At 41.4% G+C, this 27,960-nt stretch overlaps 1 protein-coding gene across 2 annotated transcripts; it reads right to left on the bottom strand.

Moving 5' to 3' along the window:
- Nucleotides 1–82: 82 nt before the first annotated feature.
- On the bottom strand, nucleotides 83–23,529 carry ero1a (endoplasmic reticulum oxidoreductase 1 alpha). Of its 2 annotated transcripts, XM_038967740.1 has the most exons (16): nucleotides 23,318–23,529; nucleotides 11,033–11,152; nucleotides 10,854–10,937; nucleotides 10,593–10,637; nucleotides 7,248–7,318; nucleotides 5,533–5,606; nucleotides 5,129–5,249; nucleotides 4,874–4,920; nucleotides 4,689–4,697; nucleotides 4,557–4,583; nucleotides 4,059–4,151; nucleotides 3,096–3,342; nucleotides 2,293–2,362; nucleotides 2,061–2,147; nucleotides 1,724–1,860; nucleotides 83–1,546 (listed from the first exon to the last, which is right to left on the bottom strand). In XM_038967740.1, the coding sequence occupies exons 1-16, from the start codon at nucleotides 23,405–23,407 to the stop codon at nucleotides 1,486–1,488; spliced, it is 1,383 nt and encodes a 460-aa protein (XP_038823668.1). In that variant the 5' UTR covers nucleotides 23,408–23,529; the 3' UTR covers nucleotides 83–1,485. The 2 variants fall into 2 exon arrangements, with proteins under 2 accessions (XP_038823668.1, XP_038823669.1); XM_038967741.1 differs by lacking the exon at nucleotides 10,593–10,637.
- Between the last annotated feature and the right edge of the window lie 4,431 nt (nucleotides 23,530–27,960).

Raw genomic sequence — 27,960 nt, 5'->3', positions numbered from 1 at the left:
GTTAACTGCCTTGTTCAGGGGCAGAACGACAGATTTTTTTTACCTTGGCAGCTTGAGGATTCGATCTAGCAATCATTCGGTTACTGGCCCAACACTGTAACCACTAGCCTTACCTATGGATTATGGATTGTGGATCAATGACATGGGGTATCAGTCTACTCAGTGACACCCTGAGAACATTAGTGTCGTTGTTCTTATTGTGGGACTCTGAAAGAACTGAGCCACATTTATTCTCAACCTATGTGTATTGAACACTATTCCAGAGGAAAAACAAGTCTGATAACTCTGAGGAGGACGTTGGGAAAAAATATATTGGGTATTGAGTAGACTGATAGCCCATTTCATTGATCCCCACTCCTTAGGTAAAGCTGTACAGTGCAATATGAATGTCAATACACACAATAGGCTGACTGGGAGGTGATTTCACCCAGTCACAGTCCCGCGATAAGAGCTACAACGCTAATATTTGCGTAAACTCTTCACAGTTGTGTTCTGTGTGTGTCACCAAGTAGACTGACACCCCATTTCATCGCTTCACATTCCAACCTTGTTTGACATTATCTAGTCTAAATAAGGCAGGACCACCAATTGTAACCTTCTGCATCACTTTCAAAAAGGCAAACGGCAAATTCCAATATTGTGCCTAATCGTCATTGTGGCTAGCTTCATAACACATAACCCGGTCCGATCGTGCCTCATGAAGCTAGCTGGCTGCTTATAACGTTAGCTTTGGGCAACAGGTTTTAGTAGCTGGGCTAGCTATTTCTTTTCATGAACTGAAGAATACCAGAAGTTGCGGTCCAACACAAGATTCTACAATTAAACTGTGTTATTTGACGTGTGACTTTAAAAGCTTATTTAACGTGTCAAATAGTGTTATTTGACGTGTATCTTTTTTGACACAAAAAGACGCAAACAGCGTTCCATACTATACCGGGGATATAGGCTACTGAATATTGCCAATTCACGTAGCAGTTAGAGCATGGATTGCGTTGTTTCCTCCCGCATGTTTTTGGAATAACAAAATAATATGAAGATTGGGACACACAGTGATGCTTCATGATAATCAGATTGATTTAACGTGAGCATTTTTGTCCCAAAAAAACTATGCCTTGAATGGACAGGTGGTTTTGTTTAGGAATTTTAGTTCGTTTGACATTTGTGACCCGCATGTGAAACCAACCGGAACAATTTAAAAAAAAACAATGTAACAAATACTCAAACTCTGATTCGAACTGTAGATCAAAACTGTGTGGAAACACCCTTATTGGCAAGTAGCTCAAAGGGGATTGGCTACGGCCCATGTTCCTTTGTTTGTTTAGTTAGACCCCTTGTAAGTCACTTGTCAGGACTTTCACTTGTGTCTTTCAGCAGCCCCAAACACCCCAGCTACATGCTGATGCTGTTGTATTTTGAATCATTTCTAATCAGCCTGGTTATTCTTTTGTGGGTATGTGGCTCTCTGTAGGGACGTGTGGGCTCAGGCTACCGGACCTTAGACAGCAGTGATCGGAAGTTCTCCAACTCTCTGATGCTGGTTGAAATCCTGAAAAACAAAATGTTAACCTTTTATTTACACAGTGAAGTTCCTGTATGAAATGGGTTTGAGTAGAGTTAAGAGTGGTTGAAAGTTAAAAGAAGTGGAGGCCATATAGATTTCATGTTGATTTGAACTGGCATGTCTTTTCTAGTATATCTAATTATATGCCAGGAACTATTGTACCTTCCAAAGGCATTGAGGAGAGACACTATCTCTTGGCGACTGAGCTGGAAAGTGAGCCGGCCGCTGCTGGATTTGGGCAGAGCCTCGATCTGTCGCTCGGAAAACAAGATCTTCAGGGCTGTGCCTAACCCCTGAGTCTGCATGGAGTGAGAGTGCATACTTATAGCATTCATAACAACCTAAGTCACCTCAATCCCTCTACATTGGTCAAAGTGTCTACAATACAATAACAATATTACCTCACTAACTAAAATAGATCTTTGTATCGCCACAATAAATGTCTGAGCAGTCAAATATCACACACACAAGAGTTAAGAGGACTCTCCTGTTCACTCGCCTGTAGTTTGCCCCAGAGCCTGCACTTAAAGCAGCCCACACAGTCCATGATCCTGGAGATGTTGCGGAAGGTCAGCCTGAAATCCTCCTGACGTCAATGAAAAGAAAGAGAAATTACAACAGAAAGAGAAGCACAGATAGTGGTTGAGTAGTTCGACAGACATGACTACATATCGTCCGTAGAGTTCAGTGTGTTCTAAGAGTACTATACTGTAGGCCTATAGCATACTGACCTTGAGATTGGCAGCTTCCTCCTTATTCCCAGCAAACAGAGACGTCTCGTCAAAGTGCAAAGGGAAAGACCTGAGGGGTGTTAGAGAGTTTTTCACTGCGATGATACAACACAAGCAGGTACCTTTTAGAGTACATCAGCTTTTATGCAGCACTTTGAGATATCAGCTGATGTAAGAAGGGCTATATAAATACATTTGATTTGATTTGATGTAATATGATTTTGCTTGTACATTATTTATGAAGCATATATGGAGTGCTTATGAAGACTGCATGAATAATACCCTATAGTACATTGATCATCAACTAGATTCAGCTGCGGGACGATTTTTTTCTTGAGCAGATGTTCGGGGGCCGGAAAATAATTTATAGATTGCAAATTGACCGCAAGAAGCCAAACCGATATAATGTTTGACTAAAACAATAATTTCAAACCTTGCTTACATTTGTATATGATCATGTGTCTCTATTATGCGTGAGAACACTTGGGAACAGATTTCTTGAATGAAAATCACTTGAAACTGATTTCCAGTTGTTTTTAGCGTCTTTTATGTCCAACAAATATTTTACAAAAATTTTAATTTTTTTCTCCGAAAACTTGGGGGGGTCAAATAAAACCACCCGTAGGCAAAATTCGGTCCACCAGATGGCGAACCCTGCTATAGTATGACTTTGTTTGTTTAACATGGTGTATCAATATACTGTTAATTCATCTGGACCGTGACCAAATACATATTTATACATTCTGCTTAGTGTTTTACATAATTGGATTGACCCAGTAATTCTTTGCCTGCAGTACACTCACTTGGCCACCTGGAGGAGCTCTAGGAGAACGCGTTTGTGTTGTCGGTCCTGGGTGGGTTGGCCAGTGTACAGCTGGAAGGAGGGGCGCTGGAGAAGAGGCAGGACTTTGGCCAGGGCACGCAGCTCGATCAGGTAGAGGAAGTAGAGGTTGCGCAGCCTTTTTGGGCCCTCGCCGTTGGTCAGCTGGGCATCGAAACGTTGTTGGAACTCAGAGACATTGTGACCCCACTTCTTCTGGAACCAGTTGTCTGAGAGGGAGGAGGTGAGACTTTGGCTCTGTCCAGAAACAACCACTAGCCCATACCCCCTGGACACGTGTAGAGATCTGAGAGGATTTGATTTAATCAGTATAGTGCCACCTTGCCCTCTGATAGATCTGAGAGGATTGGACAAGATGTAAGCAAGCCTATCAGAGGGCAAGGTGGCACTATACTGATTAAATCAAATCCTCTCAGATCTGTCTGTCTAGGAAGGAGGGGGTTGGGATTAGCAGATGTTTCTGTGCAGGTCATTTGATACACCCCTCATCAATGGACATATTGTAATACATATTCCCATTTTATATTCCCATTGCAGATATTAAGAGGTGAAAAGTAAATATGGTATAGGCATAACAGTTAATCTGGGCAACATGCAACTCTATCGAACATCTTTGGGATGAATTGGAACACCGACTGCGAGCCAGGCTTAATCGCCCAACATCAGTGGCCGACCTCACTAATGCTCTTGTGGCTGTGGAAGCAAGTCCCAGCAGCAATGTTCCAACATCTAGTGGAAAGTCTTCCCAGAAGAGTGGAGGCTGTAATAGCAGCAAAGGGGGGACCAACTCCATATTAATGCCCATGATTTTGTAATGAGATGTTCGACAAGCAGGTCTCCACATACTTTTGGTCATGTAGTGTACCAACCAGCTTCCTCTTTGTGTGTGTGTGTGTGTGTGAGAGAGAGAGAGAGAGTGACTCACCATCTAGGAGGTACCGGGCACTCAGGTGTATGTTGATGCTAGAGTGGAGCCCAGAGACGAGCCGAAAGAAAGCCCTCTTTTCCACACACTGGCCTGGGAGGATATCGGGGATGATAGACAACTGAGGCTCATTGGTCAGTCAACCTAGCAACCTGTGCTGGCTCCAATATTTTATTTTCCCCATTGTCCTTTTCTAGCACGGTAACCAAGACAGCTCGGCACAGAACAATAGTGTGAAAGGGGTAAATATGTATCAGAACATTGTGCTTCAAGATATTCATAGGACAATGAGTGGATGTCATTCATTTACATTTGAGTAATTTAGCAGACGCTCTTATCCAGAGCAATTAGCGTTAAGTGCCTTGATCAGGGGCACATCGGCAGATTTTTCACCTTGTCGGCTCTGAGATTCGAACCTCTCTAACTGCTGGCTACCTGCCGCTCTCCTGATAACAGTTACGGGGTTTTGGTCAATGTTACAAGTGTTTTACTGCTTACCATCCAGCCAACTGTAAAATGTCTTCCCTGCAAAGACATGAGATTATTCATTTTATGGGATACTCATTGAGCTCAATGAACAAACATTCCATGGTCCAAAATAACTATAATTGCAAACAACACGATCCTTACCATCAGTTCCTGTGGGTGGAAATAAAACAATAAAAGATCAATGAAAATCTTTGGTTGCAACTTGCAATACAAAATATATACTGTATATTCTTGACACTTAGATCAATTTGAACTTATTCTTTAAAGCTAATTATTGCATTTGAAGATTATGGAATTACTACAGTGGGTAAATCAGGTGGACTTACCACTGTAAGATACCATAGGATTTAGAGGTCGCTTCACAGTGTATGGTCTGAGGAAAATCATATTGTAGCCTACTGTTAACATCCAAAATCTAAATTGCAATGCCATTTCATTGTTTAAGTGGCAACTGATTCACATCCAAGGGAAGCATTTATGAACATTTATAAGCATTACAACTCATAAGCATGTATGACATGCATAAAGCATTTATAATGACTTATTCATGAAAGTTATTATAAAGTGTAACCAAGTCTTACTTGAAGCAGTTCTCCTCATAGATGCTGTTCCAGATTTGCCAGGCCTCTGGCCCCTTGTATCCAGTGAAGCGCTCTGGATTTAGCAGTAGATCCACGTACTGGGAATCAGGAGACTCCTCATCTTAGAATAAACAGCGTATGAATTAACCTTCATAAAGGGGATGAGTCTGTTGCATCTATTCTACCATACTGCAGCCTACTACAGGAAACTGTAGCCTACAGCACAAGAGGATGCTAAGAAGATGGAAGATTTAACATCCCTCTCGAATGAGATTCTGTTGCCTCAGGCACAAATAATGTCAAGTCTAGTTGTCCTTCACAGATATTTGGACAAGTTTAACATTCAAAATATTTAAATTCTACAAAATCCTTCACTGAGAAGAGAACATGGTTAGCTTACTTACCATCAATCACACAGAATCGCTCTGCCTCGTCATCATGCTTGTTCCATTCCAGGAGGGCCTGCCTGGTCTCCTTACTGCACAGAGAAACAACCACAGGCATGTCAAGCTATTGATCCAACACAAGGGATGAAGTAGTATCAGGCCCGGTCCTGGCCGTTCTGCCGCCTTAGGAGAGACAAAAAAAATAGCTGCTTTCCGCAAAACTACAATAGTCCCGATAAGCAAAATACGTATTTTCCAGATGTTGAAATCAGGTTCCTTTTCGGTTCTGAATGAAAGTTGAAAAGATGACTGGGTCAGATTTGGTCCAGAATCTACGTTCAAAAGATGTCGGTCTGTGCTTACTGGGGTGTAGCCTACAGCGTTGGCCCGCAATATAATTGTATGAATGCCCATCCATGTGGTAGGACTACCATTTGTAACAGGCAGTTGCATTGACTTAATTAGTCCTGATTACTGTGACTAATCACAATGACTATTTAAGCTCTGAATATCAGCTACCCAACTTTATCAGGAGTTATCCTGAGCCTATTTGCATTGAGAATCAATGTGTTTACACAGCGGGAAATGCAGAAGTATATTCTTTTTCGCTCATCAAAAATGTACAGATACAAACTTGAAACCCACTGGTCATGACAATTTGCCCACAGGATAAAACTCCTGGACAGCAGTTGTAAGTAGCCTGATTGTCCTTTCCATATTGTCAATTTTACTTTGACCTGGTTTTATAATATGTTTTTGTTAATGTCAGCGCATTATTATTATTTTTTTGGTTTTATTTTACCCACTTTTCACCCCAATTTTGTAATATCCAATTGCAATCCAATTACGATCTTGTCTCATAGCTGCAACTCCCTAACGGTCTCGGGAGAGACGAAGGTCGAGTCATGCGTCCTCCGAAACATGACCGCCAAACAGCGCTTCTTAACACCCGCCAGCTGCACCAATGTGCCGGAGGAAACACCATTCAACTGATGACCGGAAGTCAGCCTGCAGGCGCCCGGCCCCCCACAAGGAGCTGCTAGAGCGCGATAAGGCAAGTAAAACCCCCTGGCCAAACCCTCCCCCAACCCGGACAACTCTGAGCCAATTGTGTGCTGCCCTACGGGACTTCTGGTCACGGCCGGTTGTGACACATCCTGGGATCGAACCCGGGTCTATATTGATGCCTCAAGCACTGCGATGCAGTGCCTTAGACCGCTGCACCACTCGTAAGGCCCAGCGCATTTTTTATTTGATGGGTGCCATTTAGGTTAGGCTATTTGAACGGAGAAACCTGCATGATGTAAAAAGTGTCAGTTTAATTACATTATCTCCAGTCTGTAGGCTACAGAAAAGACCACATGGGATAGATTATATCTGCTACATGTTTTATGTTCGATTATGTTTTTGATGAAACGTTGGTAGAGTGCCGCATTAGTCTGTCCAACAGCACTCTGGAGTGGCACGCTGGGAATGGACAAGCAAAATATTTTGCGCCCCTGCCTTTGACAAAGTTGCCACTGTTTATCACAGAGCGGCATCAGTGCTCACCTTGAAAGCCCATATGCTTTTTGAGAGAAATTGTCATTGTTTTTGGGAAGAATTATGTGAGGTTTTATTTGTTGTTGCAGGTGCGTGTTGGTCAGTTTAGCTCAGAAAATGCAACCCTCGTCAATCTGTCGCCTAATCCTGCCTAATGCTACATCAGACTCGGCATAGAACTCGTACCTTACCTGAGGGAGCTGTCCACTGCTCCAAGCGTCTCAGCCTTCTCACACTCCTGGTTGTTTGCTTCAGCTGAGTACTGCACGCATACACAGAGACACACAAACGTAGTTCAACTGTTTTAGCACATTTACAGTTGAAGTCAGAAGTTAACATAAACCTTATCCAAATACATTTAAACTCAGTTTTTCACAATTCCTGACATTTAATCCTAGTAAAGATTCCCTGTCTTAGGTCAGTTGGGATCACCACTTTATTTTAAGAAAGTGAAATGTCAGAATAATAGTAGAGAGAATTATTTATTTCAGCATTTATTTATTTCATCACATTCCCAGTTGGTCAGAAGTTTACATACACTCAATTAGTATTTCCTTTAAATTGTTTAACTTGGGTCAAACATTTCGGGTAGCCTTCCACAAGCTTCCCACTAAATTGGGTGAATTTTGGCCCATTCCTCCTGACAGAGCTGGTGTACAGTGGGGGAAAAAAGTATTAGTCAGCCACCAATTGTGCAAGTTCTCCCACTTAAAAAGATGAGAGAGGCCTGTAATTTCCATCATAGGTACACTTCAACTATGACAGACAAAATGAGAAAAAAAATCCAGAAAATCACATTTTTAATGAATTTATTTGCAAATTATGGTGGAAAACAAGTATTTGGTCAATAACAAAAGTTTATCTCAATACTTTGTTATATACCCTTTGTTGGCAATGACAGAGGTCAAACGTTTTCTGTAAGTCTTCACAATGTTTTCACACACTGTTGCTGGTATTTTGGCCCATTCCTCCATGCAGATCTCCTCTAGAGCAGTGATGTTTTGGGGCTGTTGCTGGGCAACACAGACTTTCAACTCCCTCCAAAGATTTTCTATGGGGTTGAGATCTGGAGACTGGCTAGGCCACTCCAGGACCTTGAAATGCTTCTTACGAAGCCACTCCTTCGTTGCCAGGGCGGTGTGTTTGGGATCATTGTCATGCTGAAAGACCCAGCCACATTTCAATGCCCTTGCTGATGGAAGGAGGTTTTCACTCAAAATCTCACGATACATGGCCCCATTCATTCTGTCCTTTACACGGTGTTGTTTCCACCCCCATGCTTCACAGTAGGTATGGTGTTCTTTGGATGCAACTCAGCATTCTTTGTCCTCCAAACACGACGAGTTGAGTTTTTACCAAAAAGTTCTATTTTGGTTTCATCTGACCATATGACATTCTCCCAATCTTCTTCTGGATCATCCAAATGCTCTCTAGTAAACTTCAGACGGGCCTGGACATGTACTGGCTTAAGCAGGGGGACACGTCTGGCACTGCAGGATTTGAGTCCCTGACGGCGTAGTGTGTTACTGATGGTAGGCTTTGTTACTTTGGTCCCAGCTCTCTGCAGGTCATTCACTAGGTCCCCCCCGTGTGGTTCTGGGATTTTTGCTCACCGTTCTTGTGATCATTTTGACCCCACGGGGTGAGATCTTGCGTGGAGCCCCAGATCGAGGGAGATTATCAGTGGTCTTGTATGTCTTCCATTTCCTAATAATTGCTCCCACAGTTGATTTCTTCAAACCAAGCTGCTTACCTATTGCAGATTCAGTCTTCCCAGCCTGGTGCAGGTCTACAATTTTGTTTCTGGTGTCCTTTGACAGCTCTTTGGTCTTGGCCATGGTGGAGTTTGGAGTGTGACTGTTTGAGGTTGTGGACAGGTGTCTTTTATACTGATAACAAGTTCAAACAGGTGCCATTAATACAGGTAACGAGTGGAGGACAGAGGAGCCTCTTAAAGAAGAAGTTACAGGTCTGTGAGAGCCAGAAATCTTGCTTGTTTGTAGGTGACCAAATACTTATTTTCCACCATAATTTGCAAATAAATTCATTAATCCTAAAATGTGATTTTCTGGATTTTTTTTCCTCATTTTGTCTGTCATGGTTGAAGTGTACCTATGATGAAAATTACAGGCCTCTCTCATCTTTTTAAGTGGAGAACTTGCACAATTGGTGGCTGACTAAATACTTTTTTGCCCCACTAACTGAGTCAGGTTTGTAGGCCTCCTTGCTCGCACACGCTTTTTCAGTTCTGCCCACAAATTGTCCATAGGATTGAGGTCAGGACTTTGTGATGGCCACTCCAATACCTTGACTTTGTTGTCTTTAAGCCATTTTGCCACAACTTTGGAAGTATGCTTGGGGTCATTGTCCATTTGGAAGACCCATTTGCGACCAAGCTTTAATTTCCTGACTGATGTCTTGAGATGTTGCTTCAATATTTCCACATAACTTTTGTTCCTCATGATGCCATCTATTTTGTGAAGTGCACCAGTCCCTCCTGCAGCAAAGCACTCCCACAACATGATGCTGCCACCCCTATGCTTCACGGTTGGGATGGTGTTCTTTAGCTTGCAAGCATCCCCCTTTTTTCTCCAAACAGTTATATTTTTGGTTCATCAGACCAGAGGACATTTCTCCAAAAAGTACGATCTTTGTCCCCATGTGCAGTTGCAAACCGTAGTCTGGCTTTTTTATGGTGGTTTTGGATCAGTGGCTTCTTCCTTGTTGAGTTGCCTTTCAGGTTATGTCGATATAGGACTCGTTTTACTGTGGATATAGATACTTTGTACCTGTTTCCTCCAGCATCTTCACAAGGTCCTTTGCTGTTGTTCTGGGATTGATTTGCACTTTTCGCACCAAAGTACGTTCATCTCTAGGAGACAGAAAGCGTGTCCTTCCTGAGCGGTATGATGGCTGCGTGGTCCCATTGCGTTTATACTTGTGTACTATTGTTTGTACAGATGAACGTGGTACCTTCAGGTGTTTGGAAATTGCTCCCAAGGATGAACCAGACTTGTGGAGGTCTACCATTTTTATTTCTGAGGTCTTGGCTGATTTCTTTTGATTCCCCCATGATGTCAAGCAAAGAGGCACTGAGTTTGAAGGTTGGCCTTGAAATACATCCACAGGTACACTTTCAATTGACTCAAATGATGTCAATTAGCCTATCAGAAGCTTCTAAAGCCATGACATAATTTTCTGGAATTTTCCAAACTTTTTAAAGGCACAGTCAACTTAGTGTATGTAAACTTCTGACCCACAGGAATTGTGATACAGTGAAATAATCTGTCTGTAAACAATTGTTGGAAAAAATACTTGTGTCATGCACAAAGCAGATGTCCTAACCGACCTGCCAAAACTATAGTTTGTTAACAAAACATTTGTGGAGTGTTTGAAGAATGAGTTTTAATAACTCTAACCTAAGTGCATGTAAACTTCCGACTTCAACTGTAAATGGCCTAAGTGCACTACAGTAGCTATGTGATATGACCCTAATTTCAAATAATTCCCCTTCATAAAGTTCTTAATCATATTACCTTATTGTGATGGCCATTTGTTTTGATTCCCTCTGGAACCTCATTCTGTGGAACATGAGTACAATCTTAAAAGGTCCCCTATGTAGCTTTATGGGCGACCCGACCAAATGCACGTATATATAAATGTGAGTTATAGAGCCGTCATTCTCATTGAAAGCAAGTCTAATAAGCAGTAGATCCGTTCTATTGCTATGCACTCAACTTATATGAATCCTTATTTGATCAGTGACAGAGGTAGGCCAACGTTAGAAAGATACTCACTGGTGTACATGGTATCACGGCACAGTTCTTTTGCCCACAGAGGGCATTGTCTGTCCAGAATGGACATGGCTTATTCAGGTTCACCTAAAGAACGGCACAGAGATTTAGAGATAGAGATTTTAGCATGATATACTGTAGTTGGGACACATGAAATGACAGGTGTGAGAAGTCTGACTTGCCTTATAAAACCTGAAATAGTCAGACTCAAGCAGCTTCTGAAGTTTGGGGAAGAGTTGCTCATTGTTGAAGGCATCAATTGTCTCCACATCACAAGCGCAGTCATCCAAGCTACCGGTCACCTGTGGTAACAAAAGAAAGTGTACTTCATAAACTGTACGCCTACTTCAACTGTAGGGCTTATAATTCATAGACTACTGCCAGTCCATGATGTAAACATGATAGTTGTAAACCAGGGATGAACAAACTTTGATCTGAACACTTTTTGCCATAGGGTGGAGAGAAATGTGAGCGAGAGTGACTAACAAAAGCAATGGGGGCCCTCCTAGTCAGTAATTCGATCATGATTATGACAAGTTTAGATAGCTGGCTAGACTAATTTACCAATCTAAAAACATTTTGCCTGACATTGGGTAATTGAGTCACTGTCAGTGACTGACCTAACAAGAGGAAAAACTGCTGATGCACAACCACCCTTTAAAAAATTGCACCTTGTGTATTCTACTATTTCAAAGGAAAATTCTACCCAAAAATGATATTTTGACATTTGTTTCATTAGTCCATTGGTGACCTAGTCTCGGAATGTTTAGCTATTCAGCAATAAAGTTTTCAAGATATTTAAGTTTCAAAATACAGAAATCATCCCCTTATTATGTATTTTGCAAAATGCAACATCTCATGATGCAAAATAGTTTTTTGGGTGGAGTTTTCCTTTAACTCTTGATTGATCAGTTGCCCATCCCAGTCATAAACAAATGTGACCCGATTCAGGAAACTAGGCGTATGTCACAAGTCACGACTTCACAGGAGAGCCATTTGAAAGTAAAAAATATTGTTTTATCAAAATGCGTTTTTTGGCAGAAATGCCTTCTTGAACATGTGAACTTTCATGTTCCTTAATAACAAACTTTTATGCCATCTGTAAATACGAATAAAGTGGTTTAAATTACGAGCCTTATTGGTTTAGCCAAAGAAAAAGATGGGAACCTTCATGTTAGCCATGATTGGCTGAGATGAGTGGGCTGGACATGCTGAGAGATGAGTTTCAGATTGTTCTGCAATGTAGCATCTTGTGTCTATAAAATGAGCTGCTCGTTATACGTAGATAATCCTTTCTACTGCAGTTTTTTCTAAAGATATGTTAGCCATGGAGAACTGCAAATATGTTGCTACTGCTCTCAATTACATTGCAGCCCTGAATTTATCAGGCGCTATCGACAAAGGTCAGTTGGATAAAGTTAAAGTTGTGATGGACTACTTTCTGGAGGACGATCGTGCCTCTCTGACTCAGAAAATGAATCAGACGATGAGGAAATCCCCGATTTAGGTCAAAACATTTTCATTGAAGAAGACATTGTAGAGAGTCTTCTGATGACGGTGATGGGGAAGAAACGGAGATCAACAGTGTTGTTGTTGTCACTGAAGAAGTTGACCGAGTTTTGAAATCAGTGGAACACAACGGGCCAAACAAGCAGTGCAAACTAAATGAAAATGACACAAGACGTCTTATTTAATGAAAGGGGTTGCAGTCTGCTGTGAAGCTTTCATCCATGTATAGGGGTAAGAATCTAGCTACAATTTCAGATAGTATACGTTTCTAATTTTGTCAGAAAGTTGTTTTCATTGCAAGTTAAGGCTTGCTGTTAGCTAGCCAGCTGAGGTTAGATGGCTGGCTTGCTAGCTAACAATAATTTACATATATTAAGTGTGTAACGTTAGTGATGTTTTCTCAGAATGCCATTTCAAATTACTAGTTATAGCCTAATGTTAGCTAGCTAACGTTAACATTGAACCTAATTTATTTGGCTAACTTTAGCTATGACAATCGGTTTGTATTGCTAGTAACGTTACTTTAAGGATTGGGATTATACAGTAGTTAATTTTTTAGCTAGCTAATGTTACGTGTCTAAACAAAAGATCCCAAGTTAAAGCTTGCTGTGAGCTAGCTAACATTAGATGGCTGGCTTGCTAGCTAACATTAATTTACGTGTATGAAGTGTGTGTAACTAGAATGCCATTTCGCATCGATTGTATAATAATGCAAAAATATTTGTATCTGGAATTTGTCTTTCAACATCAGTAGAACACGCCTGACTCTCCTCCACCAGTCATACAAGGAGAATGGTCTAATGCCTCCCATCAAAAAGAGAGCTGGCCCAAGCAAGCAAAGACAGCAGCGCAGTCATCAACTACATGCACCATTTCTTCACCAACTATGGAGTTGGGGAAAGAAGTCTGGTCCTGAATTGTGATAAATGCAGTGGCCAAAACAAGAACAGGTTTGTGCTCGGATATTGAGCATGGCGGACCATGCACAAACTCCACCAGTCTGGACCTTGACTTCCTGATCACAGGCCATACCAAGTTTGCCCCCGACTGGTGCTTCGGCCTCATCAAGCAGCGCTTCAGAAAGACAAAAGTGAACACTTTGTCTGAGATTGCTGGTGTTGTGAAGGACAGCACTGTGTCAGGGGTCAACATCCCACAGCTGGCTGGACTGGAGGATGCTACGGTGCTGGTGGAAAGCTATGACTTGTTACACGTGTATAACACCTGACTCCGTACTTCAGGCCGCTGCCACAGATCAAGCAGTACCAGCAATTCAGGTCAAAATCATTTTCATTGCATTGTATTCTTCTTACCTAAACATGGGAGGTGAATTGATTTTGTGCAGGGTTGTAATGTCTTCTGATTTTTTTATTTGTTATTATTCCGTTTTACAGCTTCGACGCTCTGCAGCCTGGTGTTGTCGCCAAGAAGCGTTCGGACTGTCAGGACCAGGTTTCAGCTGCTGCACAATGCTGATATCCTTCGTCCCATAGATAGTCTACCTGTACAAGCACCACCTGGACACAGCTAGGCAAACTTATATTTTTGAGAAGATGAGGGAGTTTTGCGACGAAGAGGCTATGGACATCACATACCCTGCACCAAAGTCAAGGGCAGGACAGACACAGGCTCTCCGAATATAGATTCCCTTGTTCATGCGTGGTTCAGACGGACCAGTCATCAGCACTATCTGCAGTGCCTCTATTCAAATGGCTCTCTCCTAACACACACACGCCATACATTGCTGCTACTATTTATATGTATTTATTATCCTGCTGCTCAGCCATTTTACCCATGATTGTATGCATATAACTAAACTCAGAAAAAAAATTAACGTACCTTTTTCAGGACCCTGTCTTTCAAAGATAATTTGTAAAAATCCAAATAACTTCACAGATCTTCATTGTAAACGGTTTAAAACACTGTTTCCCATGCTTGTTCAATGAACCATAAACAATTAATGAACATGCACCTGTGGAACGGTTGTTAAGCCACTAACAACTTACAGACGGTAGGCAATTCATGTCACAGTTATGAAAACTTAGGACACTAAAGAAGCCTTTCTACTGACTCTGAAAAACACCAAAAGAAAGATGCCCAGGGTCCCTGCTCATCTGCGTGAACGTGCCTTAGGGATGCTGCAAGGAGGCATGAGTACTGCAGATGTGACCAGGGCAATAAATTGCAATGTCCGTACTGTGAGATGCCTAAGACAGCGCTACAGGGAGACAGGACGGACAGCTGATCATCCTCGCAGTGGCAGACCACGTGTAACAACACCTGCACGGGATCGGTACATCCGAAGATCATACATGCGGGACAGGTATAGGATGGCAACAACAACTGCCTGAGTTACACCAGGAACGCACAATCCCTCCATCAGCGCTCAGACTGTCTGCAATAGGCTGAGACAGGCTGGACTGAGGGCTTGTAGGCCTGCTGTAAGGCATGTCCTCACCAGACATCACCGGCAACAATGAGAGGACGTTTCTTTTTTTGCTGAGTTTACCTTGTCTATCACTGATATCGTTATTGATATTGTTCTTGTACATACTGTATATTATATTAACACTATCTATTTCTGATTTTGCTACTATGCAAGTAACCACTTGGCTGTACCGTTTACACCTTCTGTAGAGACCCATCCACTTAGCAATATATTGATATATAAAATGAATAATGATGTGTGGTTGTAACATGATTTTGTGACGTACCACAACAATATAAATATAATATAATGACTGTATCAAGTATCCACCACATAAATATATGGCGCATGCATCTGTTTATGTACTGTACATGTGCACCTCGCTCAGGTTTCATTTCAGGTAGCATGGCCTTAACTTTCAGCATGTATGAAATACTATGTGATAAGTGTGTGTGTAACAGTATATAAAGTATGCTAATGTACTGGTGTGAAGGCATTTGGGCAGTGGTCAAAAGTACTTAAGTAGTACTTTACAGTATTTTTACTTCAGTATTTTTGGGGGGTATCTGTACATTACTTTACTATTTATATTTTTGGAAACTTTTACTTCACAGTCTGTTTGTTCCCACACTCGGGATTCTGACTCTCTATTGGTTACACAGACTGTTGGCCTCCCATCCTATTCTAACCACCTCTCGCCGTCTTAGTATTCATGTTACCTGATGAAATTGCTGTACAATATGATCTTGTTGCCATCTGATGCATATTCAGATGTCATAAATCAACAATGCAGAGCTATACCTATACTATGCCATGCCTTGATTATATTACTGTTGATGATATCTGGAAATGTGCATGTACACCCTGGCCCATCTACTGTTGCTAGCCCCAATTCTGACTTGTGCTCTGATATCTGCTCCACTGATTTCTGCTCTCGTAAAAGCCTGGATTTTTTGCACATTAACACTAGAAGCTTATTACCTAAAATGGATCAATTGAAAGTGTGGGTTCACAGCTCCAATCCAGATGTGTTGGTCATTACTGAGATGTGGTTAAGGAAGAGTGTTTTGAATACTGATGTTAACCTTTCTGGTTATAACCTTTATTCGGCAAGACAGATCTTCCAAAGGTGGGGGAGTGGCAATCTTTAGTGCTCGGTTGTCTCCACCAAGTCTGTCCCCAAACAATTTGATTTGCTGGTTTTAAGCATTAAACTTTCAAAATAGCTCTTTGTTGACTGTTGCTGGGTGCTATTGTCCTCCATCAGCACCGGCCTGTAACCTAAATGCCCTAAACTCTCTCTTGGCCTCTTACACTAAGTCTGAATTTGTCCTGCTAGGTGACCTAAACTTGGACGTGCTTAAACCTCCTGACCATGTCCTAAAGCAATGGGACTCCCTAAATCTGTCTCAGATTATCACCAATCCCACAAGGTATGACTCCCAACACTCAGAAAAGGCTACTCTCCTCGATGTTATCCTCACAAATAATCCTGATAGGTATCAATCTGGTGTTTTCTGTAATGATCTTAGTGATCACTGTTTTACAGCCTGTGTTCGTAATGGCTGTTCAGAGAAACGACCTGTCCTGATTTGTCATAGACGATTAATAAAAAACTTTAATGAGCAAGCCTTCCTTCATGAACTGGCCTCTGTAAATTGGTATAGAATCAGCTTGATCCCCTCTGTCGAAGACGCTTGGACCTTCTTTTTTTATATTTTCAGTGGTATTGTTAACAAACATGCCCCCGTAAAGAAAATTAGAATTAAAAACAGGTTCAGCCCCTGGTTCGACCGTGATCTTGCAGAGTTACTCCACCTCAAGAATTGCATTTGGTGAAAGGCTTGGCACATGTATACTAGAGGTCGACCGATTAAGCGGAATGGCCGATTAATTAGGGCCGATTTCAAGTTTTCATAACAATCGGTATTTTTGGACACCGATTATGGCCGATTACATTGCACTCCATGAGGAGACTGCGTGGCAGGCTGACTACCTGTTATGCGAGTGCAGCAAGGAGCCAAGGTAAGATGCTAGCTAGCATTAAACTTATCTTATAAAAAACAATAAATCTTAACATAATCACTAGTTAACTACACATGGTTGATGATATTACTAGTTTATCTAGCTTGTTCTGCGTTGCATATAATTGATGCGGTGCCTGTTAATTTATCATTGAATCACAGCCTACTTCGCCAAATGGGTGATTTAACAAGCGCATTTGCGAAAAAAGCACTGTCGTTGCACCAATGTGTACCTAACCATAAACATCAACGCCTTTCTTAAAATCAATACAAAAGTATATATTTTTAAACCTGCATATTTAGTTAATATTGCCTGCTAACATGAATTTATTTTAACTAGGGAAATTGTGTCACTTCTCTTGCGTTCTGTGCAACAGAGTCAGGGTATATGCAGCAGTTTGGGCCGCCTGGGTCGCTGCGAACTGTGTGAAGACCATTTCTTCCTAACAAAGACAGCCAACTTCGCCAAACGGTGGATGATTTAACAAAAGCGCATTTGCGAAAAAAAATCACAATCGTTGCACGAATGTACCTAAACATCAATGCCTTTCTTAAAATCAATACACAGAAGTACCTTTTTTTAAACCTGCATATTTAGTTAAAAGAAATTCATGTTAGCAGGCAATATTAACTAGGCAAATTGTGTCACTTCTCTTGCGTTCATTGCATGCAGAGTCAGGGTATATGCAACAGTTTGGGCCGCCTTGCTCGTTGCGAACTAATTTGCCAGAATTTTACATAATTATGACATAACATTGAAGGTTGTACAATGTAACAGCAATATTTAGACTTATGGATGCCACCCGTTAGATAAAATACAGAACGGTTCCTTATTTCACTGAAAGAATAAACGTTTTGTTTTCGAAATGATAGTTTCCGGATTTGACCATATTAACCTCTAATTCCTCCCAAACCCGGATCCGGGAGCACCCCCATCAGTAAAAAAGCTGACTAGCATAGCCTAGCATAGCGTCACAAGTAAATACTAGCATCTAAATATCATTAAATCACAAGTCCAAGACACCAGATGAAAGATACACATCTTGTGAATCCAGCCATCATTTCTGATTTTTAAAATGTTTTACAGGGAAGACACAATATGTAAATCTATTAGCTAACCACGTTAGCAAAAGACACCACTTTTTTTACTCCACCATTTTTTTACTCCATCAGTAGCTATCACAAATTCGACCAAATAAAGATATAAATAGCCACTAACCAAGAAACAACTTCATCAGATGACAGTCTGATAACATATTTATTGTATAGCATATGTTTTGTTAGAAAAATGTGCATATTTCAGGTATAAATCATAGTTTACCATTGCAGCCACCATCACAACTCTCACCAAAGCGACTAAAATAACTACAGAGAGCAACGTGAATTACCTAAATACTCATCATAAAACATTTCTGAAAAATACACAGCGTACAGCAAATGAAAGACACAGATCTTGTGAATCCAGCCAATATTTCAGATTTTTTAAGTGTTTTACAGCGAAAACACAATATAGCATTATATTAGCTTACCACAATAGCAAACCACACAACAGCATTGATTCAAGCCAAAAATAGCGATAACATATAACCCAGCAAAAGATATATTTTTTCACTGACCTGCTCAGAATTCTTCAGATGACAGTCCTATAACATCATATTACACAATGCATATAGAGTTTGTTCGAAAATGTGCATATTTAGCGGCACAAATCGTGGTTATACAATGAGAAAAGTAGCCAAGCTGCAAAGAAAATGTCAGGAGAAATCTTGGGAAAGGCAGCTATTCTAATCGATAAGTAATCATAAACTTGACAAAAAAATACAGATTGGACAGCAAATGAAAGATAAATTAGTTCTTAATGCAATCGCTGTGTTAGATTTTTAAAATTAACGTTACTGCTACATACAGCGTGCGCTAAAGCGAGACCGCACCGAAATTCATGGCGGAATTATTGTTTAACGTTTCTCAACATAAATACGAATTAACAGCATAAAGACTTCTTACTATTTGACGAGCTTCCATCAGAATCTTGGGCAAGGTGTCCTTTCTCCAGAACAATCGTCTTTTGGTTGAAAGATGTCCTCTTCTCCTGTAGAAATAGCAGCTAACGCTAGCTATGTGCCGGAAAGGTGTCCAACTCCTGATAGCGCGTCACAAAGAAATTCCAGAAAATCGCAATAAACTGATATAAACTGCTATAAGTCGGTTTCAATTAACTACCTTATGAAGTTAAGACAAAAATCAAATTAAATCAGAGCTGGAGATATAGAACTGCTAAAACGAAAGCTTTTCAGGACGCCATTGTGATGTTCCTCCTGCGCCAGGCGCCCCGTTGAAAAGGTGGGACCTTCCGTTCCACGGGCTTATATAGGGCCCCAGATGGTGCAATCCACTCCATTCAAATTCTCACCGCTTACTGACATCTAGAGGAAGGCGTATGCAGTGCATGTAGCCCCATAGCTTACATGGGAATTTATAAACTGACCCCAGAACAGAGACCTCGATTTCAGAAATCTCACTCCTTGACAGGAAGTGTGCTGCAGAATGAGTTCTGTTTCACTCAGAGAAATAATTCAAACGGTTTTAGAAACTAGAGAGTGTTTTCTATCCAATAGTAATAATAATATGCATATTGTACGAGCAAGAATTGAGTACGAGGCAGTTTAATTTGGGAACGAATTTTTACAAAGTCGAAATGGCGCCCACCTATTGCCAAGAGGTTTTAATGACCCAAGGATCGTATTTCTGTGTGTTATTATATTATAATTAAGTCTATGATTTGATAGTGCAGTCTGACTGAGCGGTGGTAGGCAGCAGCAGACTCGTAAGCATTCATTCAAACAGCACTTTCCTGCGTTTGCCAGCAGCTCTTCACAATGCTTCAAGCATTGCGCTGTTTATGACTTCAAGCCTATCAACTCCCGAGATTAGGCTGGCAATACTAAAGTACCTATTAGAACATCCAATAGTCAAAGGTCTATGAAATACAAATGGTATAGAGAGAAATAGTCCTATAATAACTACAACCTAAAACTTCTTACCTGGGAATATTGAAGACTCATGTTAAAAGGAACCACCAGCTTTCATATGTTCTCATGTTCTGAGCAAGGAACTTAAACGTTAGCTTTTTTACATGGCACATATTGCACTTTTACTTTCTTCTCCAACACTTTGTTTTTGCATTATTTAAACCAAATTGAACATGTTTCATTATATATTTGAGACTAAATTGATTTAATTGATGTATTATATTAAGTTAAAATAAAAGTATTCATTGTTCATTCAGTATTGTTGTAATTGTCATTATTACAAATATATATATAAAAGTCGGCCGATTAATCGGTATCGTCTTTATTTGGTCCTCCAATAATCGGTATCGGCGTTGAAAAATCATAAATCGGTCAACCTCTAATGTATACTCAAACTGACTGGCTATCGTTCAGGCAAATGAGAAATTAGTGCACTCAGGCTATCTGGAAGGCCAAAGTTTGTTACTTTAAGGAGCAGTTCTCTCTCTGTGGGTCTAACCCCAAGAAGTTCTGGAAAACGTTTAAAGACCTGGAGAATAAACCCTCCTCCTCACAGCTTCCCATGTCCCTTAATGTTGATGATGTGGTTGTTACTGACAAGAAGCACATGGCTGAGCTCTTTAATCACCACTTCATTAAGTCAGGATTCCTATTTGACTCAGCCATGCCTCCTTGCCCGTCCAACATTTCCTCATTTCCCACCCCTTCTAATGCGACTATCCCCAATGCTTCTCCATCTTTTCCCCCTGCCCCGCTACAAAGTTTCTCCCTACAGGCAGTCACTGAGTCCGAGGTGCTAAAGGAGCTCCTTAAACTTGACCCCTGGGTCAGATAGTTTAGACCCTTTCTTCTTTAAGGTTGCTGCCCCTATCATCACCAAGCCTGTCTCTCCTCTCTGGGGAGGTTCCCATTGCTTGGAAGGCAGCCACAGTTCATCCTTTCTTTAAATGGGGAGATCAAGCTGATCCTAACTGTTATAGGCCAATTTCTATTTTGCCCTGTTTATCAAAAGGGTTCGAAAAACTTGTCAATAATCAACTGACTGGCTTTCTTGATGTCTATAGTATTCTCTCGGGTATGCAATCTGGTTTCCGCTCAGGTTATGGATGTGTCACTGCAACTTTAAAGGTCCTCAATGATGTCACCATTGCCCTTGATTCAAAGCAATATTGTGCTGCTATTTTTATTGACTTGGCCAAAGCTTTTGATACGGTAGACCATTCCATTCTTGTGGGCCGGGTAAGGAGTATTGGTGTCTCTGAGGGGTCTTTGGCCTGGTTTGCTAACTACCTCTCTCAAAGAGTGCAGTGTATAAAGTCAGAAAATCTGCTGTCTCAGCCACTAACTGTCACCAAGGGAGTACCCCAAGGCTCAATCATAGGCCCCACGCTCTTCTCAATTTACATCAACAACATAGCTCAGGCAGTAGGAAGCTCTCTCATCTATTTATATGCAGATGATACAGTCTTATACTCAGCTGGCCCCTCCCCGGATTTTGTGTTAAACACTCTACAACAAAGCTTTCTTAGTGTCCAACAAGCTTTCTCTACCCTTAACCTTGTTCTGAACACCTCCAAAACAAAGGTCATGTGGTTTGGTAAGGAGAATGCCCCTCTTCCCACAGGTGTTATTACTACCTCTGAGGGTTAAGAGCTTGAGGTAGTCACCTCATACAAGTACTTGGGAGTATGGCTAGACGGTGCACTCTCCTCTCTTTATAGGACACATCACTGCACTCTATACTCCTCTGTAAACTGGTTATCTCTGTATACCCGTCACTAGACCCACTGGTTGATGCTCATTTATAAAACCCTCTTAGGCCTCACTCCCCCCTATCTGAGATATCTACTGCAGCCCTCATCCTCCACATATAACACCCGTTCTTCTAGTCACATTCTGTTAAAGGTCTCCAAAGCACACACATCCCTGGGTCGCTACTCTTTTCAGTTTGCTGTGCAGCTGTCGACTGGAACGAGCTGCAACAAACACTCAAACTGGACAGTTTTATCTCAATCTCTTCATTCAAAGACTCAGTCATGGACACTCTTACTGACAGTTGTGGCTGCTTTGTGTGATGTATTGTTGTCTCTCGACCTTTGTGCTGTTGACTGTGCCCAATGTTTGTACCATGTTTTGTGCTGATACCATGTTGTGTTGCTACCATGCTGTGTTGTCATGTGTTGCTGCCTTGCTATGTTGTTGTCGTAGGTCTCTCTTTATGTCGTGTTGTCTCTCTTGTTGTGATGTGTGTTTTGTCCTATATTTATATTGCATTTATTTATTTTAATCCCACGCCCTGGTCCCCGCAGGAGGCCTTTTGCCTTTTGGTAGGTCGTCATAGTAAATAAGAATTTGTTCTTAACTGACTTGCCTAGTTAAATAATGGTTAAATAAATAAAATAAAAAGAATAATAATGTACTATTTACACCCAAAAGTACTCATTACATTTTGACAGGAAAATTGTCCAATTCACACACTTATCAAGAGAACATCCCTACTGCATCTGATCTGGCAAACTCACTAAACACAAATGCTTCGATTGTAAATTATGTCTGAGTGTTGGAGTGTGCCCCTGGCTATCCGTCAATAATATATAAAAAAAAAGAAAATTGTGCAGTCTGGTTCAATATAAGGAATTTCAAATTATTTATACTTTTACTGAAGTATGACAATTTAGTACTTTTTGGGTACTGGGGGTTATAGCAATTATTTCACATGACCCATCAATTTAGACAAGAGTGTCTGGGTGGGTGTCATCTAATATTTTTGGGTGGGTGTCATCTAATATTTTTATCTGGACACTCTGTTTACCTGGAATATTTTCTTATTGTAGGCTACTACCACTTTTAGTCTTCACTACACTACTCAATGTTTAGCACATGACCTCATGTGAATCCTTAAAGAGATGGGTGGGGCTGGCTTATGAGGGTGTGAACAATGCTGAATGGGTGTAGACAAAGGATTGCTCTCAAGTAGGTGCCAAAACATTCAAAGGCCCTTTTCACAAAAGTTTAAGTGTATAAGTGAGTTTATAAGTGTATCAACTTTCAAAGCACAATTACTTTCCCATTGTTTCTAAAAAAAAATAAAAAAAAATGCCATGTATGATATACCATTTTGTAGCTCTGAGTCTCTACTTTTATCCAATGTAAACAAACCAATTTCAAATGTTGCTACATAAGACCGAATCCAGGTGAGTCACATTAAGTTATACATTGTTTACAGCGACTCTGAACAACAAAACCTAATGGAGGCATAGAATCTCTTTTAGGTTATTATATAGTAAGACAGTAGTTGTACCAGCTCATTGATAAGTTATATTCCTCAAGAATCAATGGGTAGGCTAGAAATTGAAAATATCCCAGAATGTGTTCTAAAAGTTTCGGAGGCATTCGTCACAGTGCAACAAATATCAAACCAATAGAAATGTCTAGTAGACAGCAGCAAAATATTGGTAGCTGAAGAGCATTGATTACCTGGCAGAAACACCCGTGCGCGGCAGAGCTCGAGCTTGACACCTGGAGGTAATACATCGAAAGAACACCCAGAAAAACATACCGCTTCATTTCGTTGTAATTCAACACTTTTAAAAGTTTTAAGCTAAACGTTGCCGTTAATTCGGAGGAAAATGCTCCAGTCACACCGAGGTAAGGGTATGTATGTATGATTCATCAAGCGATTTATCCCATGCTCATGAGCAGAGATGTTTTATATAATGACGAGACGCTCATGTCTCCGCCCTAACAATGGGAGTCATTGTCCCAAAGGCTGAAAGGCACACTACAAGCTTAGATCCAAAAATAAGCCCATTGGGTTGATTTTTGGACAGATTTTGGCTAGAATGAAATATCTCGCTTCGCCTCTTCCGCTCTGTTATGAGCAATTGACAGCGTTTGGTAGACGCTTTTAGCATTGGTTATTCGTGGAAGTTTTAATATTCACTGCATGCAATGGAAAAGGCTCACCTGAACATATATTCAGCAACCTCAGTTTCTGACATTGTTTAATTAAACTATTGTGGGCCAACTGGTCACGTAATTCACGTAGTCGAGTGAGGCAACCGGAAGCGTGCTTGCCTCACTCGACTACGTGAACTACGTGACCATTTGTATGTTCCGTATTGTCAATTGTAACGTAATATTCAACTGACAACTGATAAGGCAATATAGTGATTATTGGAATAATCAAACCGCTCATGTAGCGAGATCCGGAAGCGCCGACTGCTAGGGGAGGAGAGTGGACGACTGTACATAGAGATATCAGCGCAAACGTCTTTGAAAGACGGTTGTGGAGAAACAATGTGAGGTACAGCGCTAACTGCTATGGAAGGTTGAGTGGTTACGTATGTGGTCGAATGTCTAGCTAGTGTAGTCCGGGGGACAGAATCGAAAAGTTCGGATGTTGTGATAGCATGCTGCTAAAATTGCTTTGGTTGGCTCAGCATTGTAATTCGTTGGTATTGCTAGGTAGCAAGCTAACTGTATGCCAATAGCAGCGAAGTAAACTAGCTATCTAGATTACATTAAATTCGACTGCATTGTGGCTAGCGCTCTCTCGCTAACATCATCTAGCTAGCCAATCTCAACTCAAGTCTATCGTAAATCATGTTGTTTAGTTAGCGTGGCTAGTTAGCTGTTTTAGATACTGACCAGGCAACTTCGTGTTTCGAGCTAAACGAATTAGGTAGCTAACCAGTTATCGCAAACAAGGGGCTCAATAACTCAACTTTTCCCACATTGTTACGTTACAGCCTTATTCTAAAAACGGTTTTTTATTTTTTTATCCTAAACAATCTACACACACTACCCCATAATGACAACGCGAAAATAGTTCACATTTTTGCAAAAAGTATTTAGACCATTTGCTTTGAGACTCGAAATTGAGCCCAGGTGCGTCCTGTTTCCATTGAGCTCAGGTGCGTCCTGTTTCCACAACTTCATTGGAGTCCACCTGTGGTAAATTCAGTTGATTGGACATGATTTGGAAAGGCACACACCTTTCAATATAAGGTCCCACAAGTTGACAGTGCATGTCAGAGCAAAAACCAAGCCATGAGGTCAAAGGAATTGTCTGTAGAGCTCAGAGACAGGATTGTGTCGAGGCACAGGTCAGGGGAAGGGTACCAAAAAATGTCTTCAACATTGAAGGTCCCCAAGAACAGTGGCCTCCGTCATTCTTAAATTTAAGACGTTTGGAACCACCAAGACTCTTCCTAGAGCTGGCTGCCCGGCCAAACTGAGTAATCGGGGGAGAAGGGCCTTGGTCAGGGAGGTGACCAAGAACCCGATGGTCACTCTGACAGAGCTACAGAGTTCCTCTGTGGAGATGGGAGAGCCTTACTGAAGGACCACCATCTGTAAAGCACTCCACCAATCAGGTCTTAATGGTAGAGTGGCCAGACGGGAAGCCACTCCTCAGTAAAAGGCACATGACCGCTGGCTTGGAGGCTGCCAAAAGGCACCTAAAGACTCAGACCATGTGGAACAAGATTCTCTTGTCTGAAGAAACCAATATTTAACTATTTTTGCCTGACTGCCAAGTGTCACATCTGGAGGAAACCTGGCACCATCCCTACGGTGAAGCTTGTTGGTGGCAACATCTTGCTGTGGGGATGTTTTACAGCGGCAGGGACTGGGAGACAAGTCAGGGTCGAGGGAAAGATTTAATGGCGCGAAGTACAGAGATCATTGATGAAAGCCTGCTCAGGACCTCAGACTGGGGTGAAGGTGCACCTTCTAACAGGACAACGACCCTAAGTCACAGCCAAGACAGAGAAGAATGGGATAAAATCCCCAAATACAGGTGTACCAAGCTTGTCGCGTCATACCCAAGATGGCTCAAGGCTGTCAACGCTGCCAAAGGTGCTAAAACAAACTACAGAGTAAAGGGTCTGTATACTTACGTAAATGTGATATTCTTTATATTTTTTATAAATGAGCAAACATTTCTAAACCTGTTTTTGCTTTGAGATTATGGGGTATTGTTTAGATTGAGGAAAAAATAACATGTAATCCATTTTAGAGAACGTCTGTAACGTCAAAGTGGAAATGGTCCATGGGTCTGAATACTTTCCAAAGGCACTGTATATACACTATACTTCATAAAATACTTTCCTATCTCTCTCTCTTTGGGACAGTGTGGTGGACCGTTCTGATGACACTGTAGACATGTCACCTGTGCACCAGGTAGTCAATAGAAGCTGTCTCTATGGTGACACGGGCTGGAGAACATCCTGCTGATGCTGCAGACAGGTCTAAGGGACAACCAGACCTCACAGGACAAACCCTCACAGCCAAGGTGAGCACTACAATAGGCCAGGGTAACAGGACAGGAAGGTGAATATCTTAAGGGAGAAAAAAAGTGGGGGGAACCCTTTTTGGTGCTAGGCAGAACCCTTTGAAAATGGTTCTACCTAGAACCCTCTATGTAGGGTTCGTCATATAAGCCTCTGTATATGGTTCTATGAAGGGATTTACTGAGAACCATTTGATCTTTGGAGGATTCTTCCTAGAACCACCTATGAACGGTTCCACCAGCCTTATTATCCTTTAACATTTTATTTCTTTGACAATAAGTCCAACTACTAACAGATTGGATTAGTTTAGAAAAATGTGTTCTTTGTGTAGCATAAGATGTATCAACTAATCAGTGTACATGTAAAAATAGATTAAAACAAACAATTCTGAAAGTCACCCTGCAATAGAGCATGCTGGTGATATGGTTCTATGTAGGACACTTTTTGCCTTTCAAAATAACCCTTTCTTCCAGAAAGTGTGCTTCAGATCAAAACGGTTCATTTTGCTAGCCTGATCCCAGATCCGTTTATGCTGTTTTGTCAAGTCCTACTGTATAATTGTCATGCCATGTTACCATAGTAGTTGGCTATCTGGCACAAATACAGTTGATTCGTATTCAGACCCCTTGACTTTTTCCATATTTTGTTGCGTTACATCCTTATTCGAATATTGATTAAATAGTTTTTTTCCCTCATCAATCTACACAATGACAAAGCAAAAACTTTTTTTTTTTTTTAAATTTGTGCAATTTTTTAAATGTATTTACATAAGTATACAGACCCTTTACTCAGTATTTTGTTGAAGCACCTTTGGCAGCGATTACAGCCTCGATCTTTCTTGTGTATGACGCTACAAGCTTGGCACACCTGTATTTGGGGAGTTTCTTGCATCCTTCTCTGCAGATCCTCTCAAGCTGTCTGGTTGGATGGGAAGCGTTGCTGCACAGCTATTTTCAGGTCTCTCGGAGATGTTTGATTGGGTTCAAGTCCGGGCTCTGGCTGGGCCACTCAAGGCCGTTGAGGCTTGTCCCGAAGCCACTCCTGCGTTGTCTTGGCTGTGTGCCTAGGTCGTTGTCCTGTTGGAAGGTGAACCTTCGCCCCAGTCGGAGGTCATGAGTGCTCTGGAGCAGGTTTTCATCATCGATCTTGTTTCTCATTGTCTGAGTCCTTCAGATGCTTTTTGGCAAACCCCAAGCGGGCTGTCATGTGGTTTTAACTGAGTGACTTCCGCCTGGCCACTCCACCATAAAGGCCTGATTGGTGGAGTGCTGCAGAGATGTTTGTCCTTCAGTAAGGCTCTCCCATCTCCGCAGAGGAGCTCTGTCAGTGACCATCGGGTTCTTGGTCACCTCCCTGACCAAGGCCCTTCTACCCTGATTCCTCAGTTTGGCCCGGGTGGACAGCTCTAGTAATAGTATAGGTGGTTTAAAACGTCTTCCATTTAAGAATGATGGAGGCCACTGTGTTCTTGGGGATCTTCAATGCTGCAGAAGTGTTTTGGTACCCTTCCCCAGATCTGTGCCTCGACACAATCCCGTCTCTGAGCTCTACAGACAATTCCTTCGACCTGATTGCTTGTTTTTTGCTCTGACATGCACTGTCAACTGTGGGACCTTATATAGACAGGTGTGTGCCTTTCCAAATCATGTCCAATCAATTTAATTTACCACAGGTGGACTCCAATCAGGTTGTAGAAACATCTCAAGGATCATCAATGGAAATAGGATATACCTGAGCTAAATTGAGGCTCATAACAAAGGGTCTGAATACTTATATAAATACTTTATCTGTTTAAGGTTATTATACATTTGCAAAAAATTCTGA

The sequence above is a fragment of the Salvelinus namaycush genome, chromosome 28 (genome assembly GCF_016432855.1).
Source record: "Salvelinus namaycush isolate Seneca chromosome 28, SaNama_1.0, whole genome shotgun sequence".
NCBI classification, from domain to species: Eukaryota; Metazoa; Chordata; class Actinopteri; order Salmoniformes; family Salmonidae; genus Salvelinus; species Salvelinus namaycush.
The sequence above is the reverse complement of the archived record's forward strand: the minus strand, read 5'-3'. Positions and strand labels throughout refer to the sequence as shown.

Coding starts and splice junctions, on each gene's coding strand:
- ero1a (XM_038967740.1), bottom strand. CDS start 23,407: ATGAAGCGGTATGTTTTTCTGGGTGTTCTTTCGATGTATTACCTCCAG. Junction 5,250..5,532: donor GCGATTCTGTGTGATTGATG/GTAAGTAAGCTA, acceptor GTTTATTCTAAG/ATGAGGAGTCTCCTGATTCC. Junction 2,363..3,095: donor GAGCTCCTCCAGGTGGCCAA/GTGAGTGTACTG, acceptor AACACCCCTCAG/GTCTTTCCCTTTGCACTTTG.